The sequence below is a fragment of the Ammospiza nelsoni genome, chromosome 6 (assembly GCF_027579445.1).
Source record: "Ammospiza nelsoni isolate bAmmNel1 chromosome 6, bAmmNel1.pri, whole genome shotgun sequence".
Lineage (NCBI taxonomy): Eukaryota > Metazoa > Chordata > Aves > Passeriformes > Passerellidae > Ammospiza > Ammospiza nelsoni.
This window is the reverse complement of record NC_080638.1, coordinates 50,661,984-50,686,742: the sequence shown is the minus strand read 5'-3', so window position 1 is coordinate 50,686,742 and position 24,759 is coordinate 50,661,984. Positions and strand designations below refer to the sequence as shown.

The window sequence follows — 24,759 nt, the reverse complement described above, 5'->3', positions numbered from 1 at the left end:
TGGTACAGTTAATGGTGTAGCATCATGTTTGGAACAGCAAGTGTGCATACACTGCACAGTTTCAAGCTCATTCTTGAGCTTGAGTGCCCCCTCAGCAAGTTCACTGGTGACACCAGGCTGTGTGGTGCAGCTGACACACTGGAGGGACAGAATGCCATCCAGAGGCACCTGGACAGGCTGGACAGGTGGGTCAATGCAAACCTCTTGAAGTTCAACAGAGTGAGTGCAAGGTCCTGTGGCTGGGTTGTGGCAAACCCAGGCACACCCACAGGCTGGGCAGAGAAGTGACTGAGACAAAGTCCCTGAGGACAAAGACTTGGGGGCCATGGTTGATGAAAAACTCAACATGAGCTGGCCAATGTGCTCACAGCCGACAGCCAAGCGTGCCCTGGGCTGCAGCCAAAGGGGTCTGGGCAGTAGGTTGAGGGAGGGGACCTTTCCCCTCTACCCTGCTCTTGTGAGACCCCACCTGGAGTGCTGTGTACAGTTCTGGTGTCCCCAATAGGAGAAGGACATGGAACTGTTGGAGCAAGTCCAGAGGAGGCTGTGAAGTTGATAAGAGGACTGGAGCACCTCCCCTCCAAAGAGAGGCTGAGAAAATTGGGGCTGGTCAGCCTGAAGAAGAGAAGGCTGCATGAAGAACTCACAGCAACCTTCCAGTACCAGAAGCAGGCCTACAGGGCAGCCAAAGAGGGATTCTTTGTCAGGAACTGTAGTGATGGGACAAAGAGCAGTGGGCACAAACTGAAAGAGGGGCAATCTGGGTTAGGTATTAGAAGAAATTCTTTAGTGTGAGGTACTGAGACACTGCAACAGGTTGTCCAAGGAGGTTTTGGATGCCCTGACCCCGGCAGTGTTCAAAGCCAGGTCAGTTAAAGCCTTGAACAAACTGGTCTAGTGGGAAGTGTCCCTGCCCATGGCAGGAGGAGTCGGGGTTAGATGATTTTTTAGGTCCATTCCAAGCCCTTAACATATGATTCTGAGAAAGAATTCCTGTACCAGATATAGGGTAGCCATGGCAATGACACTCTGCTTAGCCTAATTAACCCTGCTTAAGGCAGGCTTTATGAGCCCAGACAGAGCTCTGTATAATACAGTTGTAGTATTTGTGATACCTAAGGAAATTCTACTGCTTCTGTATTCATATATACACATTGCCAAGACGGCATTAAATCAAATCCAAGAGCAATCTGACACTCCCTTTTTCACTCAAAAATTAACTTTATCACTTCTCAGGCTTAGCTTATCTAGTGACAAATATGAAGTCATCACAGAGCATCAAATAAAGAATTTATATTATATACATCCTTTTGAAAAACGCTCCATATGACAAAGCTCTATCTCATCAATTGCCTACCTCAAACCCATAAGCACACATAGGGAGATGCTCCAGGATGAGAAAAAATACACTGAGGAAATTTTTCATTAACAACTATCAGGTGATTAACATTTTGATTAACCAAAATATAAGAATGAACAACTTCTGATATGCTTCCAAATCCAAAAACCAGTCACACCATTTAAGCTCCATTTAGTGCTCATGGACAAACTAACTCACATTGATGCACCTGTGACACGATAAAAACCAGAGAGAAGTAAGACTAAACCATGCCACATGTCAAGAGTGAATGAGAGATTTCATTTTGAAAGGCCAACCAGTCGCTCCCCTTTTCCATCTATTTCTGACTTGCTCCTTGTACACTAAAGCACCATCAAAAAAGAAGAGTAGCTGATTCTAAGAAAACATTTTCACCAGATGCTTTTATTCTTTGACTTAGGAGTGAAAAATTTAAATTTTTAAGTAAAGTGTACTTTTTCTTGCAGAAAACAGAGGATAAAGTCAGCACATGCAGTGAGAATATCCGAACAGACATCAGTAAGGAACAGGTGTTTCTGCTTACATCTGAGTCTTTCGCATTCCTAGAATCAAATTCATGAAGCACAAGGAGCGGGAACATGGGAGGACAGACTACATACAGACAGTACAGAACCACCTTGAGTTTAACTACAAAATGAATTAAAAATAAATATAAAAATTGTTCTTCCAGCTTTAGATACTTTTTTCTTCATTTAGCTAACCAAACTACAGACCTACATTAGGTCATTGGAACACTATCGCTATTGTGCATAGCAAATATAAATCTCTAAGAATTAAAGAATTAAATGTCACAGCAAATATTTCTCTGATTTTTTGAATCCTTAAGAAATTATTGAACTATGTGTATGAAGAAGAACACATTACAGCATGTGTTATGCAAAGTCTAGAAGACTCAAGCTGGAAGAAAAACTGCCTTATAAACATTTCCAAAAATTCAATAGAAACCATATGCTATGCCATTTTCCTTACCCCCTGAGCTTTCACTGGAATTTATTTGTGGCACAGTGACTTCAGAAGCCTGTGTGTTGGTCACAGATGCTGCTGTTACAGCTGGCGCAGGACTGCTTCTGCTAAAAAGAGAAAAATTATGAAATGCTGAAGACATTAGTAAAGCTATGGTGTTACATGATCTGCCTTTCATCACATCATGTGTTACCAGTAACCACAGCTAGTATTTTACCTACGTTACAGAGCAGAACTTATGCCAGTAAAAAGGTAAAAGTGAGCCTTGGCAATCTACTACCAAACACAAGCAATGGAAGCTGTTTCAAATATTGAATTTAAATCACTCAATGACAGTTTTGAGACCAGAAAAAGGCTGTATTTAAAAGACAGGCAAAAATTCAGGCAGTGTCCACCCATATAATGAGCATGGGAAAACACAACAATTATTTACTGAAGGATGAAACAAAACCAGTGTAGAAGAATCAGAATAAAAAGTTTGGTTTTAATTTACACACACTATTACAATGATAATTTCAGTCTAAAATCATCCCAAACAAAGGCCTGGAGCTTCAAGTGACCAATCACAAAAATGATCCCTTTTCCATCATCAAGAAACTGGGAAGCAGTGTGTGTCTAAAATCAGCCAAAGGCAATTTCCACTTCACTTGTGACATCCTAGGTAAGACAGATTTATTTCAGTAGCAGAGATAGTGGTATCAACTACTGTTAACTGTTTACCGAGGAAGACTAACTGAAAGAACTTCTGTCAAAAGGACCAAATCAGGTATTTCATCCTATACAACATCCTATAATAGATGACTAATACTGCTGGTCTGTAGGAGATTGATGATAACTTCTATGTGTATCAAAGAGACAAACATGGGACCCTCGAAAGAAGAGAGTACACTCACTTATTGCGGTAAACTGGAGTTAAGGTATGAAAAGACTTAATACAGAAAGTTAGTATTAAGATAACTTTAATATGTACACCTTGAAACTAGGGGAAATTATGGTCCTAAGCCTAATTTGCATAGATATCATCAGTAACAGCAGGAGCACTACTTATTTCCCAGACAGAAAATCTAAACTTCTCTATTGTCTCGTACTTGGAGCCAAAACTCACAAAATACTTCCTCACCCTCACAACTATCTGCTCACTACTTCTCACAACCTCCTACTGCAGGTCCCAAGTTTTTCTATCATCATTTTCTTCTAAGCATTTTTACCCAAATTTATAATTCTTCATCAAGTTCAGCATCATTGCTCCCTATCCCCCAAATTTTGCTATAGTGCTCAAACTGCAATAAGAGTGTTTACAATCTCCATCCAATTTAGAACATTCCCACGGTGGTATCACATGTGTGCAGTATTTGCCATGTGTTTAACACAAGTAATTCAGGAAGAGAACAGCAACAAGCCTGAAAGTCTTCATTACCCCTGAGAACTTCCAGAACTGTTCAACGGACTTGTCTTCATAGCACTGGTAGGCGAAGGCACAGACGTGCTGTTATCACTGTCCATAGACAAGTCTAGGCTGCTGTCATTCAGAGCTGTCAACCTGATCCCTTCTGTTGAATGCTGCAAGCCACAAGGCAAAGGAAAATTCTGTTAGTCTAATTAAAAGTTTAAAAATCAAAAGAAATTTAAGTTAGCTAAAAATGCAAACTTAAATGGACAGTTTTCAAATCCTTTTACATGTAAATAATCCACTATCCTCTCACTAGAAGCATTGACATTTTCACGTTCACAACTCTGGTACAGATTTGTCTGAATCAATCACATTCAAAAAGAAACTGTTACTGTATTTAATTATTATATTTTTCAGCTTTATTTCAAATTTCTTTGGTTTTGTGGACTTCAAAATACTTTCATTAACTTTAAAGTAAGTGATGTACATCAAAACAAACTGATGTACATAAAAAGAATTTTTTGTAAATTTTTTAAGAATTTAAAGAGGATTTGAACTTAATCCATGGAGAAGAAAAACCCTTTTCTGACATAGTACTACTACTTTAAGTGACATATTACTTAATAATTACATTGTTTTCTGAAACAGATCTACACTTGGTGTCAATAAAGACTTCCTAGTCCTTAAAACAGCATTCAATATAAAACAGCTATAGAAATGAAGCATGTTATTCAGCTATACTTAAACAGAATATGTAGCAGTGGTTTAGCTATTGAAAAATCCAAGCAAACATGTATTGCTCTCAGATCAAGCCAATACAAAGCAGTGGAGATTTTGAAATATACTGAACTGTTCAATTCAAACTTTCACCCCTTCTTACTGACTCAACTGAAATTTAACAATAATCCAACACAGCATCTTAATTAAAAACTAATGCTACCATTCTCATATGACCACAGGTAAACTACCCAGCCAGACAACATACTATCCACATTGTTGATGCTCTGAGAAATGTAGTACTATATTCAGTGCACCTAATAATACTGCTACACTCAAATGAGATCATTTGCAGGTAAAATTAGGATCTCAAAATGTGATTTTAATTCTTTGATTAGTAAACCTAAACATCTAAGTAAACGTAAATTAGTAAACCAAAAAATCAAAAATTTGAGAGCAATAGTATTTTTATTGCTCTCATATATTTCAGAAGTTTACCTTTTTCTTTTTCTGAAGCACATGATTAGGTAGCAGTTGGTGAAGTTGCTTACGCTTCACATGCCTTGCAGCAATCTTCATATCCATCTCAAACATCTTGCTGTTTATTGCTTGCCTGTAAACTACAATTAGAATAACAGTAAGACATACTGAAGCATTTTGTAAAGTCCACTTACTTGCCCAGGCAGAAACCATTTGCATTTCAGAGCACTTATCACCCTCAAGAACAAGAATAATGTTTCCTTGTTCTAGAGGACGAAAGGGAAACTGCCTAGCATGCCAGCACTGATAGTACAAACACAAACATTAGTTTGGAAACAGGTGACCTGTTTTTCAAGAAAAATGTCTTGCAAGCACACAGTTCTCTGTATTTCCAATAAGTTTTAACTAGAAGAGCTCAGAAGCAAACTCTTTTATTTCATCTCAAAGAGATTAAAGATGAAAATAAAATTTTCTCATAAGAATTACAGCACTTACATAAAATAATTTTCTTTGCAAGTGATTTTATTTATGCAGCTCCTGCAACAAATGGGTTTTAATTCAGGAGTTAAGTGCTCATTTGCCACCTAATGTATTAAAATTACTCTGGCAACTCACACATCACTACATTTTTATACAGAAGTAATTTATGTTTAGATTTTTTCTGTTTTCTTGAGCTTTTTTGTTGCTCTGGTTTTTGCTTTTGGTTTTGTTTTTTTTTATTTCGTATGGCCATTTTGGTGGTTTTGTTTGGTTGGTATTTGTTTCTTTTAATTTTGTCTAGTATGACAAGTTATTTCTCTTCACCTCAAAACATGTGCTTCTGGTAAGTCACCATGGTAAGCACTAGTACAAGAACTGCACTGGAACCCAGAATGCTGGGCTCAAGTAAAGCCAGGTAAAAATGAAAAGCTTCTTCTTCCACACTGACTGTCTCCACAACATTGAACAAAAGCTGGGGCAGATGTATGAATACAAAACGGTTCCGTAGCTCTTAAATACAAAAAATTCAAGCGGTATCTCCCTGATTCACTGTCTATTCTACAAACATTAAGGAACCTCACTGAATAGGCTGTGAACAGGTAATTAAAAAGGTGTTAAGAGAGAGGCACACAAAGAGCTGAATGAATACTGAGTATTAAAGCAAGTACTGCACCACTTCTTGGTATTGAAGAAGCTCATAAAGCCTCTCTGTAAAAAACTACAGTGGTAACAGCTAAGGTATAGGCATGCTCAATGGAACCAGACATTGTTAAAGCATTCCATATTCCTGACATTAGGTCTTATCAAAGTTTCCATACAACAAAAACCTGGATCACTCTTCATGTCTCTCTTCCTCCCCTTGCTCCCACTAAAAAACAAGCTATTCTTTCATTCCATCCTGGAAAATAGTTACTTCTGATAAAATCTTAGGATCTATTCCAAAAGACAGGGAAAAGAAGTCTTTAGGCTGGATTAAAAACAATGAAGACAGACCCACACTAATTTCAGATTACCAAAAAAAACCCACAACACAACATCAGGAAATCAAAAAGCTCTCTTCCCCCGAGTGTCAGACATGAAAGTAAAGATTACTGAATCAATTATCTAGTATGAAACACCATGGAATAAAAGACATTTTTGTTAATCCACTGATAAATTTAGTTTCACCAAGTAACAAAAATATTAAACCCTGCTCAAATTTTTGAGGTTAAGCTTGCTAGCTTGTGTATGATAACTAATTCATCTGTTTAATAAAGATTACAAAATAGTGTACCACACTTTTAGTGAGATCTGCAAGATGTATGGATAATTTTTATCACTTTTAAACGAGAACAAACTGAAAGTGATTAGTCTAAATCCTAACTAGACTTAGGAACATTTAAAGTCATTGAAAGTGTGTTTCATGAAATAAAACCTTCAACTCCTCAGCTGAAACCCTCTGTGTAGATACAATTCTACTATTGCTATGAGCATTATGAATAAAGACTTCATTTTGAGCAAAGTCAGTAACTTCAAAAAGTTTGTTAATATCAGAACACCTAGAAAGCAAAACTCACCTGTGTCTGTAAAAGACTGAATGTCGTAGGTAAGATCAACACTTAAATTTTCTGAGTTTTCAGTTTTCTTAAACACCAACCCAATCACCCACATTGTACGGTATTCCTCCCTGGAAAAATTTATAAAAAACAGTCATGTAATACTGACAGAATTAAACAGCTTAATAAGTTATTTGCTGCAATAGACAACAGTTGTACTTTCTAGCTCTAGTAGCAATAGTTAACTGGACATAGAAACGCAAAACTCAAGTTGTCTAACAATATTTCTTTTTCATTCACAAATATGTCATTAAACACTAGACACCTACCCCCAGCAAATGAACTTAGATCATCAGTAGATTACTCCATTCAACTGTGTTCCCATATAGATACTCTCATGTAGCTCCTAGCACGAGAATAACCAGATCTCAACTAGACATAGCAACTATAAAGGCACTGAAAGTAATTAGAACCTATTACCCAATAAAGCAACTTCCATTTTGCAACTTAAACGTGTCTTCAATGCTCAAATCTCTCAGCTGTAACTGACCACAAACTGCAGGTTTCAGTTAAAACCCTCCCTTTGACAGCTCCCCTTTACACGGGATGGTGAAAGAATGAATGTCCTTTGTATATCCTGTAAAGATAACCTTTGCTGGAAGTATTCCCTGAATCAAGTCCTCTGAAATAAGAGCTAATTGGAGCCTCTGATTATGCAGGCAGTTGTAGCTATATCCACTCATTAAACTGGTGCTGAGGAGGTGCTGCCTGCTTTCATCCAGTTTTACTAGGAACACATGTGTAACAATTATATAACCTCTTAAAAAAAAGTAGCCCCATACTGTACTTGAAGCAGTTTGTGTGGAAAAGGCCCTGTGCAAGAGTAACAAGGCTTTTCACATATCCCAGTAAAGACAAATTCCTCCCCCACTCTCACACTTCACACAAAAATATGATTCCAAACAAATTAATTACAATGCTATCTTGGAAAAAGTCTTAAAAGAATTTTCCACCCACACACACCTGGAACTGCTGTTTTGAGTGGAGGAGGGAGTAAAAAACATTTTAAATCCTCAACAATCTGAAGCACTTAATACTATCTCCACTGTTTCCACAACCTGACAAATTCTAACCACAGCCATTATGATTTCAATGATCTTCATCCCAATTGCTAAATTTTATAACATTAAATGAACTCAGTTACTCAAGAGCTCTTGTATAGTGCCTGATGTTCTCCCACATTCTCAGTGCTTCCTCACAATTAAAACAGCATCAACTAAGTAGTAGTAACTTATACAGGTTGGCGGGAAATTATGCAATTAATACAGTTATTAACAAAAATAATTTCCCCTTATTTTCTGATTTAGAGACATTCTTATACACAATTAAAGAGTACCTAATTTAAATAACACCTATTTTAAATATTACTTAAGAAGAGCTGAGCATCATTTGTTTGCCTTTAGGTGCTGTCATTAAAAATTAATCCTTTTAAGATTCTATAAAAATGTCCATTTATTTATTAATGAATTTGTGTTTTAGTTAAGTTAGTTTCTCCCTACTAAACGAAGAAAATAGGTTTGCTTACTTGTCAGGATTCTCCTTGGGTGCTGGGAATGACTGTGGATTCACATGTGCCAGTGTAATGAATTCGTTCTTCTCCAGGTTTCCAACTAGAATACGGATTTTTGATTCCACCAAGCCCACCCTGTATAAATGTCATTTATTAGCAACATCTCATTAACAGGAAATAATAGAAGTATCCAACATCACATATCAGGATAAAATCCTCAACATTCTCCTTATACTAATACTTGAGACCACTAATGAATTAGTGCACGTCAGATTAATTCAGATCAATAATTTCAGTTAAGGCATTACAAAAGCTGACAAGGGAAGCTTAAGAATGCCCTGCAGCTCTCTCTGCAGCCTGATTTCACAAATGGAATTAAATACAAGACATTACGCATCGAGTAAAAGGCAGTTAGAAAGGACAACCACATATTTATCCAATATTCTTTTGGCTTCAGATCACGAATTTTAGAGGTAAAGAAATTCCCAATACTTGCCAATCTTAGAATCTAATAAAAGAGCAGAAACATGGGAAAGGGGAATTGGGGAATTTTTGTTTTGAGAAACAGCATTTCACGTGATTGAAAACATACCTCCTCACACTGCTTATTAAAAAAAGTGCACAAGGCATTTGTAAAGTAAATCTGAGACTCCTGTTAAGGAAAAATTCAAGCAACAGCCTTCACTCCCCAGTTTTTTATTTTTACTGGGTTTTTTTTCAGCCTCTACAGTCTTCATCCATTTAATTTTGAAACACTGACGCTCCACTTTCATTCATTAAGATGACACCTGATACACTAAATACTCCCTTGTCCAAGGTTGACTGGGGGCGGGGAAGGGAGGTTCTGCTTTTGCTTTTGGGGGGGGGTTGGGGTGGGTTTTTTTTTGCTTAAATCTCAAGGATTACTCACCATTCTAGTCGCTGCTTTTCTGTCGGTGCACTTGCTAGGAGTACAATATAATGCCTTTGGAGATAAAGACAATATGCTATTCTATACATATTTCTAAAACTAGACATTCAAACCTTAATATTAAAACTTTGCAGTAAACTCTACATTGTAAAAGACAGATTGTTCATTTAAGTATATACCTCACATGAAATTAAGCTTTGTTAGGTAGAAAAAGGGGCTATGTCACAAGTGTATGACTAACAGACTTCAAAATATTTTGGAGTTTAGGGCCATTTGCAATTCCACTGTAATGCCTTAAATAAAAGGTTAGGAATGTAGCACTAGTTGAAATATTTTAACACCTGATGAGATCAGAGATTAAACTATACATATCAAGAGAAAAATTGGTCACAACTACCTTTACATGTCTGCTGTCCTAGTTGCAACATTATTTCTGAATAGTGAGAAGAGTAGTTAGCACAAATGCATTTGCTCAAAATCCAAAGTAACACTTTGAAATGTGGTTTAAAAATTTCTATCTGCATTTTGGAATTCTCTGAAGGCACTTATCTGAAATTTCATAAGGAATGCTTCCTCTGATGATAATTCTTAAACTCTGAATTATTTTCCAGGATATTCAGTGTATAACCACTGTAAGCAGATTTCAAAGAGACAGTACACAAAACAAGAACAGTATTTTAAACAAAGAAATCCAAGGACAGCAGAATGGGAAAAGATAACTTTTAGCTTGAGTTCCTAATGAGGGCACTGAGGCAATCTCACATGCTTACAGGCAGGTTTTTCAGAAGCTCAGCTGGGAAGTTTTAAACATCCTAAGTCATCCAGTGCTGCACTACTCTATACAGATATGGCATATTTAGGTACCTTCAATCAAGATTTAAAGAACAGAAGTAACACAAGAGACCAGTCCCTAGCATATAGCTCACGTAGAGGGAAGCAAGGTCAATGACACTGGAAAACGATGCTACAGAGTTCTCTGGTACCACAGGCCTTCAAATCACAACAGCAAATCCAAATCAACAGATCAAATTAGCAGCTACATGTTTCTCTACTTATTTTAAGGTGGCAAGAGCCAAAATCCTGCTACATGCTACAATCCTCTGGTTTCAGTCAGGGGATGTCAATGAAACAAGGGAACTGCAAGGGAGAAATCTGGAGAAACATCTTCCCTGCTCTGAACAACACCGAGATAAAATAACCTTTTCATTTTGCATTATGGCAGTATTAACTGCTTCACAAGAAAATGTTATGGAAAAAGATAAGAGACCTGGAATTCTGTATAATTACTAATGTTGGTTTATTCTAAGGAACACTACACTTTCATAAAGATTCCTACACCACACACATCGCACACCTGCAGAATGTTTCATTCAGTAGACATGAAAATGTTTAAGCTTTTTGATATTTTTAACCACATCTGAATCAAAAAAGACAGAATTCAAACCTGCAAATATTTGAAGAAATCAGTTTCCCAGTTACTTACTAAAAGCATCCCTGTGAAACAAACTTCTGAAGAACAACATAAAAAGAAAGTAATTTGGCTATGTCTAAAAGCCTCAACTAGCTGGTAAATACTGAGAAAAAAACCCTAAGCCTTATTTATGAATAAAATAAGTGACTGCTAACTATTTTTCCTCAGGTAGTGTTTGCTGAAAAAGACCTAATTTCTTCTCACCTGCCAGCTGTTAGTGCTGAGAGGGAATTATTTTCTAGAAATTTCCTTCTACCTTTTTCAATACAATTAAATAATTTGTATTAAAAATGAAGATACCCTTAGTTTTCAGAGTCCAAGGTCTCACTGCTAAATTTTGCTAATAGAAGGTTTTCTTTATCAGTGCCTCATTCATAGTTTTATCACAAAGCATATGTGTAATTCAGAAGTGTCTATCACTTCATTATACAGAAAAAAAGGTCTTAGCTTAAGCTTCTGCCTCTCAATGGTGTCATTTAGAATCTGGGTATTATTCTAAAGTGCATCAGTCTGGGGTTTTGTTTGTTTGGGGGCTGGGATGTTTCGTCACTGTCTTCCATTCATAATTAGTTTCATAAAAATAATCTGATGTAGATAGTATAGAATTATAATACATCATTAACACACCTTTCTAAAAAATTACCCAAATTAGAGTCATATTACTTTCTGGAGGAAAAGAAAAAACAAAAAAAAACCCCAAAAAAACCAAAAAATACCAACTGAGAACACCTGAACATGTAATTTCAATTTTTCTTTATTACTTGTCTGGGAATTACACTTTTATTCAGTACTTTACAGTCCTATGAAGCCAAGAATTTAGGTGACCTTTTTAGAAGGTATATTCTTCTTATTTAGCAGAATTCTCTTAACAACATAGAAAGAATATGCTAGAGCTCATTAAATGAGTGCTACTTCTCTCAAAATCCTGCTCTCTTGGTCTTAAGCTATAAGGATTTCACTCTCATGCAACACTTCAAACTCATATCCATTTGAAATTCTTGTCATTTCCCTATAAAACACCTTATCTACACATTCTTTGTTGTTGCCTCTCCCTTCTAAAAATTTAAACCTACGTGAAGGGCAGACAATACATGTTGCAATTCCCCAGCTCCAAGTAATTGCTGATATTTTAAAAGTAAGAAAAAAATAAGTAACTAAAAGCAGATTTCTGCTTTCCTGATTTCTAATCTGCTCCTGCTAAAGTAGCCTATAGATTTCCTTGGTATATTTTAAACACAAACAGCAAGTCAAAAGTGCTTATGAAGAACAGATATTCAGCAACTAATTGCCATTGAGAGTGACAGATTACTGAAGTTATTCTTTCAGAGATTAAAAGAAATGTTTGTCTCAGAGCAAAGATCAGATGGTCTCTTATCTGGCAGAGCATTTACACACTGCTATGAATTTCAGCAGAACATGACAAGGCATCTACAATTTAAACAGGAGAAGAGTGTGAAGAGGGAAAAAAAATTCCAAATATCTTTCAGATGGAGAACTGACCAAGAGATGTAACTTTACTGGATACAGATACAGACTGCATACAATTATTTACTTTGTAAAGACTACTAACCAAAATTATAAAATCAACCTAAGGGAAAACAGAGAAAATCCTGGGTAATTTAAATTAAAGCAGACTCCATAATACCATGCCGTACTTTAAAAAAATAGAGCAAAGATATCTTGTGCAAAACAGAAAACCTGGATATATAATGTTGAGCAAAAGAAGATTTTATTGCAACACCTGGTAAAATGGCTTACGCTGGTACACATAAAAACCTGTATTAAAATGGAGATTATTTCAAATGACAATAAAAGCTTCCTATTTTTTTTTTTCTGCTTTTGAAAGAAACTAAGAAAATGTACGGGGAAACTTATGAACAACCTCTTGAACAGAAACTGATTTGTCTGCAGACCATTTTTTACTTCAAAAAATAATATAATTTAACAGTGTTTTTAAAATGTTTTAAATCTTAAGCTCCAAGGAACATAAAAGCCATCCAAATGTTTTAAAGCTTTTATCATGCAAAAGGTATAGAAACAAAACACAGACACGTTATGAAGGTCATCAGTCTCTTTTAATGGGGGAACTGTATATTTCAATCTTGTTTAGATTAGTACAAAACCAACCAACCACTCAACACAAACAAGTGTAAAATATATTTGATCTTGATTCAAGAAAAATGGGTCTCCAATTTCAACTGAGGGCAAAGAAGATGTAGTCCATATTTTAATAATCCATATTTATTATAAAAATACAACTTTCAGCAAGTCCGTATACATTTAACAAGCTTCTGCCCCACAAGTATATTACTAGAAACCCTAAAAGTGTGAAGTGTGAATTTCAGTATTTCCCTCAGAGACATTACAAAATTAGAAAAGCTAAGTGTGAGTTAATATAAGATCCAAGAGCCTTAAACTTTAATGAAAAAAATCTATTAATAACTAGTACAACTGGTAGTTAGTCAACACAATTGCAAAAATACCTTTTATTATCAGAGTAAACTGCTGACTATATTGACAGAAGAAAACACAAGTTTTGAGTACTTATTCATCTTAAGTACTGACCTTCAGAATAATTTAACATATTTTTCCTTGGAAAGGCTCATTGTTAGAATGCTTACTGACAGGACTAAAGAATATTTCTATTAGTCAAACCTAGAGTTAACTGGTGACATTCTAAATATCTGCTCAGGAACTAACTCAGGTTTCTCAAATACAGGTTTAGGACACAAAATGTACCTGAGGAGATTATATACTTTCCAAGAGAAAGGACAGTAGTGTATTCCCTCTCCCACGCTAGAAACAAATCCTAACAAAACACTTTTTGGGCATCTAATGTATGTATATTTATGATCCTGTGCTACAGAGCATTATGAGGTAGTTCAACTGATAAACTTTAAATATTCTGCCATGCCATAAAATACATACTTGTACTTCTGAAAGAAGTTGGGAGCTTCAAAAAGTTTGGACCACTCTGCCTTACTCAGCAAAATTTCATCTGTGATAGCAAGACCTAAATTATAAAAAAAAAATATTTAAACTTTTTTTAAAAAATACAGTTTAGTATCCAGAGTAAAGACAGTTTGTTAACTAAGCAAAATCCACTAAGAATTACTTCCTCCCTTTAAATTCACAGCAATTTATCAACAAGATTTATAATTCAGTCATACTTTCATTGGTCATTAGTTAAACAAACCATATTATTTAAAAAACTCAATCTGTGTAGAAACGTATATTAATTGATCTGATTATTTCCCATATTTTTGCTCAGTGGTGTAACACAGCTCCATTTTGGTTTTTTTTTTGCATATGCCACACAAACTACTCATTTCAAAGACAACAGATCTTTCTCTTACAATATTTCCCTTAGATCACCCCTTGTGCAAGGCATTTTACAAGGCAAAGAAAGAGTGAGTCATTAAGATACTGCTCTGAGAAAGCTAGCTGTAGTTGCCCCCTGCATCAAATCTACTTCTTGCTTTGATAACATCTCCCTTATTTGCTATAATTATTCATTACTTGGACAAATCCAGAGGACTCATCTTCAAGAGAGTCTAGTGACTTATATTAGGCCTAGAAACAGGCACCAAGTGGAACTATTGCTAATCCTTCATGTAACAATCTAAGCCACTAAAATTAAGTTATTATACAATTAGTTCTTATTTTCAAAGCACAAGGCACCCTCTTTCATTACCCTCAGTTTCTAAGAGTGAAGGACAGACCTGCAGAAGTATCTACTAAGTTTGCACTGTTAAGTTTAACAGGCCAAGTTCAACCTCCCTCAAAACAGTCTCACAATAAGCTTTTTAACATCCACCCACCTCCCCCTTTCAAAGCATACCCACAATAAAACTATTTTAAATCCATCTGAGAACATCTATATAGAGAGCATAAGGTAATACTTACCTTGTTTAAATTCCTCAACCATGACCATCCGTGTGGAAACGGACACATTGTACGTAGAGTTCTGCTGTGGGTATGCTGGTGTAATTATAGGCATAAGATGGTACCTATCACTGGGGTTTACCTACATATAACAACAGCCAATCAGTTTTCTTCAAGCATACACATCAGTTAACAAATTTGGATTTCTCCCTTTACTACAACCAAGTCTTAAGTTCTAAGAGACCTTCGTTTGCAGAGCAAGAGTACAGAGAAAGTTTAGAAAACAAGAAAAATGCTTTCACAAAGGACATCTTTCTGAACAACAGTGATGTGGGAGGGCTGTAACCTGTCAGCACATCAAGTTGCAGGCATTTCCAAATCCAGAAATGCCAACCAAACAGAACAATTTCCCTCTTCAATAGGAATTAGTTTGTGATCACATGAAACCAAGGACACCTCATCACCACATGACCACCTTCTGCAGAATGACTGTCTTCAGACCTTGTGAAAGATATTTTACACTTTATTTCTGTAACACTACTGAAAATTAAGAGCCATTTTAAGAAAAGAGGCTCTATGGAACCTGACAGAAGCATCACTTGCATTAACGTACTTTTATTTAACAGCAGACAGGGTAACAAAAAAAGAAAGGACACAACATACACACCAAAGTACATTAAAATATTATTAGGGTAACAATCTTGTAGAAGGTAAACAAAAGATATACCCCTGCCATTACCTTAGCCCACTTTGATTAGTTACTACAACAGTTCCCATCACACACTGACCTCAAACTTCCTGTTTCAGGAACAACAGACTCAAGAACATGTTTTTAACTGCTTCACATATTTAAATGTGAACTATTGTCAATCAGAAAAAAAAGATTTGAAGTACAGAAGGGAATACAACTCAACCTCTGATGCTTACACTATTCCCCAAAATAAAGATTAGCTGAATACTATGATTGACAAAACAGCATTGAGCACACTCATATTATGTCCTACTGAAAGCTCACAATGGGAGCCATGCATCTGCTGCAAGCTGTTTGTTTCACTGACTGCCTGAAGGACAAACATGTCCAATATCCTTAATGTAAGTGCTACAAAGATGGAGATCAAGTATTATAAACAATACACAAAACAACTAAATAGACTTCAAGTTATTATCTTCTTTGGTGCAAGATGAAAAGACACTCTACCACAACTAAATGGAACCAAGCCTATCTTGCTGTAACTTGCATTGAATTCAAGATACATGCAAAAGTAACAGGCTTTAAGTAATAAGCAAACTATTTTAAGATTAGGTATTTTCCAAAAATGCATCACTTTAAGACATGTAACTACTTATGCTGAATTTTTATTATGATCACTTATAGCAAAAATTGGGAGAAAAAGTACATTGTTTAGCAAGTGTGCTTCAAGCAGTCAATTCAGAAAATTAGGGTAACTTTGTTCTATACTCAGGAGAATAAGAGGTTACCTATGAAGATATAACACCACAACATTAAGTTCAATAAACCCACAATGAAGTTCACCTAGAATTTTTTAAGCAACCGAATTTATTGTACAGTGTGACTTAGAGGGGAAAAAATAACACACTAACCCTTGGGTCCCATACAGGCAAATTAAGATTGCATTCTTCTGGCTGTTTCAATAGCACTGGATTTGGCCATTCCCTGTTCAAAAAGATTGTAGCACTGAATAAGACTACTGGATACAACCATGTACGATACACAAACAACACTTTTGAATGTGATCCATCTTAAATCTTCTCTCAAAATAAAGCACCATTTCCTCACGACTAGGCTGGTCTAACTGGGGCTGTTTAAATAAGCTGTATTGCTGAACTACAACACAACTGCAATTAGCTCCTCCAAGGCATCAGAACAAGGCATTTTCTGTAGTCCTGAAGGTTTACAACCACTGGTTTAGATAACTAGTTAAAACTCCTCTATATTCTTCCTGAAATATATTCATCAAAGATAAATTCCTCTGTGAAGATTGACATTGAGTCCATCTTTAAGCCAGCTGTTTCATGGACAAACTACAGAACAAACAGCCAGCACAGTTACAGGCATATAGCATCATTACAAACCATATGTATTAAAAGAACGTTATAATCAAGAGAGAAAGAAACCTTTTCAATTAAACACTAAAAAGTAACACTTGTTCTCCAACTCATCTTACCCCATGAATAAAAATTATCTTCCTATAAAGAGCAGAAGTCAGTTAATCTCTTGGAATTTGTACATTATGCTCCTATGCTATGCATGTACAAACTGGAGAGAATTCCAAGAAACACATTAAACAGAGATTGCAACCAATTCCCCTCTATTACCTTGGTGTGGCAAAATATTGCTACATACCTCAAGGAGGCTATAAAGCCTATGAATACAAGACAGTGAAAGTGTGCAAATTATCTTCCCATTAAGAAGAAAAGACACTATACTTGGAGGAAAGCAACATCTTGGTGATTCTTAAAGTCTGTCAGTGTCTCATGAAGAATTCAGGTATGCAAATATGGACTTTCAAGAAAAACAGTTCTCATCTAATCTGCAAATTTCACTTTTGTCCCATTTGTTCTAAATTTACTTGGAATGTTTCCATCAGTTATTCAAAACATGTTTCTGAGCTAACTAGCTCAAGAGTATAAAATGGCATGTAATTCTGAAACACCTACCACTTTACAGTGGTAAAATATTAAAAACCCACATTTTTGCCATTGGTTCTCTTAAATTGCATTTAAGCTATGTGCCTAAACCAGATACCGGCATACCTCCTTTATCCATTATCCCAGTACCTGAATGTTAAAAGACTTGAATTTTTGGGGTATAAGCTATTATTTTGTACTATAAAAATATTTTATCTGAAGAGTATAGTTGAATTACAAAAACTACATGAGAAAATTTTAATTAAGAACTGGGTGGCTTTGGTTTGGATGCTTTAAAAAGGAGATATGTTGGATGATTTACTGAAAAACTAATCTGACAATTTCTGGTGGCAGAAACAATGCTTCTAACCTAATTTGGTAACAGCTGAAAATGGTACCATAAAAACAGGACTAAAATTTAGTGTCTACAAACAATTTTATTTTAGTTTAATCTAAATTAAAAACAAACCAAAAAAAAAACCAAAAAAAAACAAAAAAAAACATACCATTTAGAAAATACCAAGAAAAATTTATGTACAAGAGTTGATGCTATTGCATTTGGATAAAGCTGGCAAGTTCTTGCTACTAGCATAGCCCAGGACACACCGCCAAGGAAACCTAGTATATTGGAATAGATGTTGTGGCCTGTGGATCGAGAAGAGAAAGACAAAAGCAGAAACATGTCAGTAACCAGAAGAGATAGTGGAGACTTGACAAATTTTGGAATATAACTGCTTACGTTTTGCCCACAATTTGATAGCTCTCAGTGTTAACCTGAAGTTGTCAATGTTTGGTACTAGATGCAGAATTTCATCGGTTACCCGGCAACCTGCAAAAGAAAAAGGAATTAATTACAGTTGCTGTTTCCAAAGTTTTTTGCTTGCTTATCCTCCCCCACTGTCGACACTACCAAACTTTTTAGACAAGCATGCTAGAAACTCCCTTCCTATTCTGATCAATTTTGGTTTGGATTAGAAAGCTTCACATATTTTCATGTGCCTCTTTTCACTTTTCGTGTTTTATGGCAACACTCAGGCAGCCAATTCATGAGTGCATAACCACAGATTTGGACTGCTACTTGATTTTTTTGCTATTAATGAACTATATAAGCTGTTGAAGGAACAAACAAGTTCTGCTGTTATATGAACAGATGAAGTGTATCATGGAATGTGCATGCATAAGTCTTAATGGTATAAGTCCTCATGAACCTACAGAAAACCTGCCAGCCAGAGGTCAAAGTTTTGAATTTTAAAGACCAGGCTACAAAGAACAGTTTTTACTAACAGTTTTTACTAACAGTTTTTACTAACAGTTTTTACTAACAGTTTTTACTAACAGTTTTTACTAACAGTTTTTACTAACAGTTTTTACTAACAGTTTTTACTAACAGTTTTTACTAACAGTTTTTACTAACAGTTTTTACTAACAGTTTTTACTAACAGTTTTTACTAACAGTTTTTACTAACAGTTTTTACTAACAGTTTTTACTAACAGTTTTTACTAACAGTTTTTACTAACAGTTTTTACTAACAGTTTTTACTAACAGTTTTTACTAACAGTTTTTACTAACAGTTTTTACTAACAGTTTTTACTAACAGTTTTTACTAACAGTTTTTACTAACAGTTTTTACTAACAGTTTTTACTAACAGTTTTTACTAACAGTTTTTACTAACAGTTTTTACTAACAGTTTTTACTAACAGTTTTTACTAACAGTTTTTACTAACAGTTTTTACTAACAGTTTTTACTAACAGTTTTTACTAACAGTTTTTACTAACAGTTTTTACTAACAGTTTTTACTAACAGTTTTTACTAACAGTTTTTACTAACAGTTTTTACTAACAGTTTTTACTAACAGTTTTTACTAACAGTTTTTACTAACAGTTTTTACTAACAGTTTTTACTAACAGTTTTTACTAACAGTTTTTACTAACAGTTTTTACTAACAGTTTTTACTAACAGTTTTTACTAACAGTTTTTACTAACAGTTTTTACTAACAGTTTTTACTAACACTAGCTCTACTACTAGTTTTATGGCATATTTTAAGACTGTAACATTATAGATGGCAATATTAACTGCTTGATTTTAGGGGCCTTATAATACAGAATAAGTAGTACTTCATTGTTACTAAGTTGCAGAGAGCTGTTTGGAAGAAAATAGTATTATCTAAGACTACTTTTAAAGTAAGAGGCAACTACAAATTCTAGAGATTGCACAAGATGTGAATTTCAAAAAACAGCTAAGTGGATGTGATGATGTCAAATTATGAAGTTTTTAATTTGTAACAATAATCAGAGCTCCTCATGCAAACATGCTCCTCTTCCTCCTCAAGCTCTGGCCAGGCTGAAACTCCTACCATCCTGTACATAAATAACCATTTTTTAAATGAAATTATTATAGAGAATTAAGGGTTACACAATGAACTGACCTCAAACTGACAACATTTTGATATCTCCAATTTATCACTGAACCAATTTAATGCATGTTTATGCAAACACAAGTTAAAAAAAACAAACACATCTTTATAAAAACAGGTAATGCTTCACACAACAGTCTTGCAAGTCCCATTAATTTCTAGAACCATATACCAACCAAACAAGAGAAAAAAAATCATAAACAGTCTGGCCAAAAAGCAACAATCCTTCTCTCCAGAAAAGTATACAAAACTGGCAAGAACTTTATTTCCAGCTATGAAGTTGCTGTATTTTCAGTCAAATCCACAAGTACAGTATCAAGGAACCTAGGATAGTTATTTAAAGATTAGACAAGCTGATATACAAATCAGTACATACATACCATTAAGACTTCGTATGCATCTAATGTCTAAATTTTTAAGTAGGCTGTCATCTCGTAGATCTAAGTCCTCAGGAATAGTTTGCAGTGCTAATCTTGCAAACAAAATATCAATCTTAAGAACAAAAAAAGAGGCAAGACATTAGAGAATCCTAGAGAAGAAAGAACAGTTTTCTAAGTAATTTTCATCAAGTCTACTAATAGTAGTCTTGCTAGTACAAAGAATCACTTTAAAAAATACAAACTAACATCCTTCACAGACACTTAAACACTTTCAGATGCTTAATCTATCTTACAACTCCTTTTCCAAGAGGATAAAATACCTATTTAGATTAATATATAACCAGCACACACACAAAAACTATGCTGACTGCCAGTGTAAATAAAATCACCTGAGAACAAGCATCACTCCTAGGTCCAGAATACACCAACATCAGAACACGCCATGAAAACATAAATCCTGGTTTTAGCTGAAATATTCTCAAATATTCTAGAGAAGAATTCCAGAGAAGACTGAGGGGAGTCCTCATTGCATCCCCTCATGAGGATGTTGAACATGACAAGGGGGCAGGTACAGATCTCTTCACTCTCGTAACCAGTTACAGGACTCAAGGAAACAGCATAATGCTGAGTCAGAGGAGGCTTAGATTACATATCAGGGAAAGCTTTTTCACCCAGAGGGTGGCTGGGAGCTCAAACAGGCTCCCCAGGTCAGTGATCACAGCCCCAAGCCTGACAGAGTTCAAGAAGCATTTGGAAAACCCTCTCAGGCTCAGGGGGTGACTCTTGGGATGACCTACATAGGGCCAGGAGATGGACTTCAATGATCCTGACGGGTTCCTTCCAACCCAACATATTCTATGAGTCCATGAAAATTACCATGGTAATAAGAAAGAGTAGGATACCTTTCCCATCCCCTGTAAAGCACATGTGTAACTATGTGACTCATTATATAAGACCAGTATCTATGAAGAGTCTACATACCTGATTACAGAAAAGTTTTGAAAATTCAGCAAAATGCTTAGCAAGCAGATACATTTTGAAATTACATGCAATTTTTTGCTATTACTTCTGCAATACTTAAACATAAGTTTTTCTAGGCCAAGAACATCTAAAACACTATTCAGCACTGAGTTATTTTACATTGCCCTGCACACAAGGACACTGCAAAGTGCAGAAGTCAGTTTGCCTTTCCATCAGTTGATGAGAATATCAAGTGCCTATCAGCAGACTGTCTTCAAGGCAACAAAGGCACTTCACCAAATGAGGTTTTTAACCAAAGTGCTATCACTTGACCTACAAGGCAATGAAACACTGAGTACTACTGCATCAAGAACTAAACTGGTTTAGTTACATTAAAGTTATTTCAGATAAAGTGAAACTGAAGACACCTTAAAGACTTTTTGCAGGTACTTAAAACTTTGCATCCATCCATTTTAAACTATGAAGCCCTTCTCTGCAGGAAAGTATTTCCAAACTATTCAGTGCATTTTGTATTTAGAAGTCCTTAATAGCTGATCTTATCAACAACCTGTATTGCACACAGAAGTTCCTACTTGAGTCAAAAGTACTACTTCTCAGTGTAAAACAAGTTCAAAATTAACTTCAGCTTGAAATTCTGCTCTGATCTCTAGAAGGTCTAGCACCTCTAGATTCAAAGCTCATTGACATTTATTTTCAAATAAAGAAATTAACAGTGTGTCTTATGTAACTGGGGGACAGGTACTGGCAATCAAATACAAAGTACTCTACAGGAAAAAAAATTAAAATTTATTTTAAACAAGAACATAAAATTGGCATGTAAAAACTTATTTTCAGAATTTTTTTTGAAGTTTTAATAACAGGATCACCACAAAACTAAAGTCCTTTTCTTCAGTTATACTCTCTGGCATGTTTTGCCTGGGTTAGCAAAAGGAAAATGAAATTAAAATCTCTTGATACTGACATAGCTGGGCACAACCACAACTATCAGAAACTTGCCCAACAACACTGGTATGTACAAAGAGTGTACTTATGCTGTAAGAAAAAGTACTCTAATGCACTGTCAGCAACATGAGTTAAGTCTCAGTAATAAACCCAAGCCCATCAAAGCCCATCATAAATTACTAAATTGGAACAAGATATTACTTCTTTTAGAGGAAAGAGTCCTTTTCTTTTTCCCCTATTTGGTCTTGTACTTCAAATTTCTTTTTTTAAAAAGGAGAGACAAATCCAGCTTGAATGTCTAGAGGGAAAAAACCCCAATGTACAAAAACCAAACTGACCAGAGGACAGCTATGGCAAGTTTCAGCATCTAGAATGAATACCTAAGCTATGTAAACAGCAAACAGATTATCCAGCAAAATGTTCCTTCATACCCAACTGCATATGGACAGTATAAAATGGCTAACAGATACAAATTCCCAGACTGGGAGAGAAGAAATTGCCAATCTTGTGTACAATACTACACCATATCATTTGCCAGAAGATTAGCATGGTAATTCTTTCCCCTCTGTAAACTAACCTTCTTGTACCCACCAGTTACTGGTTGAGATCATCCAACTACAAGTCTCATTAACTGTGTGTATAAACAGGTTGTATGTTTTTGTCTTGTCACCAAGAGATAACAGTTTGACTGTGTAACAGTCTGACAAGAATAAACAGAGTATCTTTTGAAATCACCATGCCTGTTTCCTTAGTAAAAATCAAATCAGCAAGTTCAGTACTCCAAGACAGTTGATCCATCAGGCTGCAGCCACCAAAACCATTGTTCAGGTCACGTGTTTACAGATATGTCAAGAGATCAGGACAAAAGGAATACCTTCAGCAGCAAACTTTTGATAACTACTTAAAGGCAACAACTTTCTATAATGTAGGATAATGAAGCAAATCTTCCATGTTTGGACAGTTAATCATTAGCATTGAAAAAAAATTCTGAAGCTATATTATTTAGAAATATAAATTTATTACATGTTAAGCCTAAATAATGCCTATACAGGTCAGTAAACTAATCAGTACAAGTGGGTAGCAGAGCCAAAAAGAAAAAAAGAACAGGGAGATATTCTGCACACAGCTTTAAGTCCATCAAGAAAAACTTATTTCAGTCTTAAATCTCCACTTGAAATTACACAACTGAGGACTGTTGACAAAATCTTAGGCATGAACATAGGAAAGTCACTTTAATAGCATTCATATTACTGAATAATGACTTAATAAGATCTTAAAAACTTTGTTTTAACCACGTTCTACCAAGACAAATTAAAAGAGGATCTTTACCTCTATTCCATCAAAACAAAGTTTAATAACTGGGACAAAAGCTTCTTCAACAGCCTGGGGAAAAAAAAAAAAGGTGCATTTTATTTTCAGTATAGAGAACATTTATAAACAATAGCTACCAGGTCTAGACAATCATAATGAAATGTTATTTATACCAATGCTTTTCTTCTTTCAGGTTGATTTTTGTCAGCAATGTCTTTCTCCACCACTGAGAACTTATGCAGTAAGCACTACCTACTATGTGCTGCAGCTGTCTAGATAATAATGATCCAAACTTGTACCAACCAGTTCTGATGGTGTTACCTCAAGGTTCAACCCTTTTCTCCCTACGCAGAAGACATGATCTTTTACTCTCCACAAATATCTCTTAAGTATTCCAAGACCAAGCTATGGGGAATTCTTGCTCTAAAAGGCCTATTATTTCTGCTTCTACAGTTGGTAAAGAAATGAGGAGAGGACTGTATAACTAGGCAACCTGACATCACCTAAAGCAGTACCAGTCTCCAATGGTCAAGCACATTTTGAAAATGTGTTTTGATGAAGAATATCACGATGCAACTTCACATCTCTTCTGGAATCAGCTACAAGTACCATTTTCTTGAACTGAGCATCTGAACTAAATGCAGATCTGCAGCACATGGTTTTAGTAAAAGCAATGAACACTGCCTACCTCTAAATAAGAAATACTCTGAACTGTTGGAGGATAAACTTCCAAAAGTATTTCAGTTCTTAGAGACAACACTACTGTCTGTGCTCAAACCTTAGTTAGGTTATCTTAACAATACTGGTTGGTAGGATGGATCGACCCTAAGCAAAAATCAAATATAAAACATCTCATACTCACTACAGCAACCACTAAGAAAGTTTATGCTCCTCTAAAGATGGACATGTACAAACTTCGAATACTAGCTGGAATGATCTAAAAGTATTATGACACCCTGACATAAAGGTTATTTGCATCACTACAGTGCTACACTGGATACCATACATACCTCGCTGCAAAATCAACTACATTACCTGGAGTTAAGAGTTTACAGTAAAGGTGAATGGAAACCTGAAAATCTGAATCCTCTCAAATACAGAATGTCAATTTAAAGATTACTGAATGTGTTCAAATAAGGTGTTGAAAACAGTTGTTTCAGTGCATATAGTGTTACCACTAGATGTTTGCGTTACCCTGGTAGTTACCAACTACAGGGTGCATAGATTAGAAAAATGCTGCAGAATCAGATGCATTTATTTTATGAAAGCAGGACTAAACCAAAGACTTGCCAGCAGCTAT

The 24,759-nt window shown here is 35.5% G+C and overlaps 1 protein-coding gene across 6 annotated transcripts in view; it reads right to left on the bottom strand.

Annotated features, from left to right (window-relative positions):
* The window catches only part of PAPOLA (poly(A) polymerase alpha), a 44,034-nt gene that overhangs the window by 6,707 nt on the left and 12,568 nt on the right, over positions 1 to 24,759 (bottom strand). For 3 of the 6 annotated variants that reach the window (XM_059474968.1, XM_059474967.1, XM_059474971.1), the window contains exons 6-18: positions 23,478 to 23,531; positions 20,226 to 20,337; positions 18,168 to 18,257; positions 17,935 to 18,073; positions 16,382 to 16,454; positions 14,801 to 14,921; positions 13,823 to 13,907; positions 9,424 to 9,477; positions 8,529 to 8,648; positions 6,965 to 7,074; positions 4,947 to 5,068; positions 3,759 to 3,901; positions 2,348 to 2,448 (exon numbers count right to left, since the gene is read on the bottom strand). In XM_059474968.1, coding sequence (XP_059330951.1) covers positions 2,348 to 2,448; positions 3,759 to 3,901; positions 4,947 to 5,068; positions 6,965 to 7,074; positions 8,529 to 8,648; positions 9,424 to 9,477; positions 13,823 to 13,907; positions 14,801 to 14,921; positions 16,382 to 16,454; positions 17,935 to 18,073; positions 18,168 to 18,257; positions 20,226 to 20,337; positions 23,478 to 23,531 — 1,324 coding nt within the window. Of the gene's footprint in view, positions 1 to 2,347; positions 2,449 to 3,758; positions 3,902 to 4,946; positions 5,069 to 6,964; positions 7,075 to 8,528; positions 8,649 to 9,423; positions 9,478 to 13,811; positions 13,908 to 14,800; positions 14,922 to 16,381; positions 16,455 to 17,934; positions 18,074 to 18,167; positions 18,258 to 20,225; positions 20,338 to 23,477; positions 23,532 to 24,759 lie in introns of those variants that run through there. The other 3 variants (XM_059474970.1, XM_059474969.1, XR_009418672.1) reach the window with 2 other exon arrangements.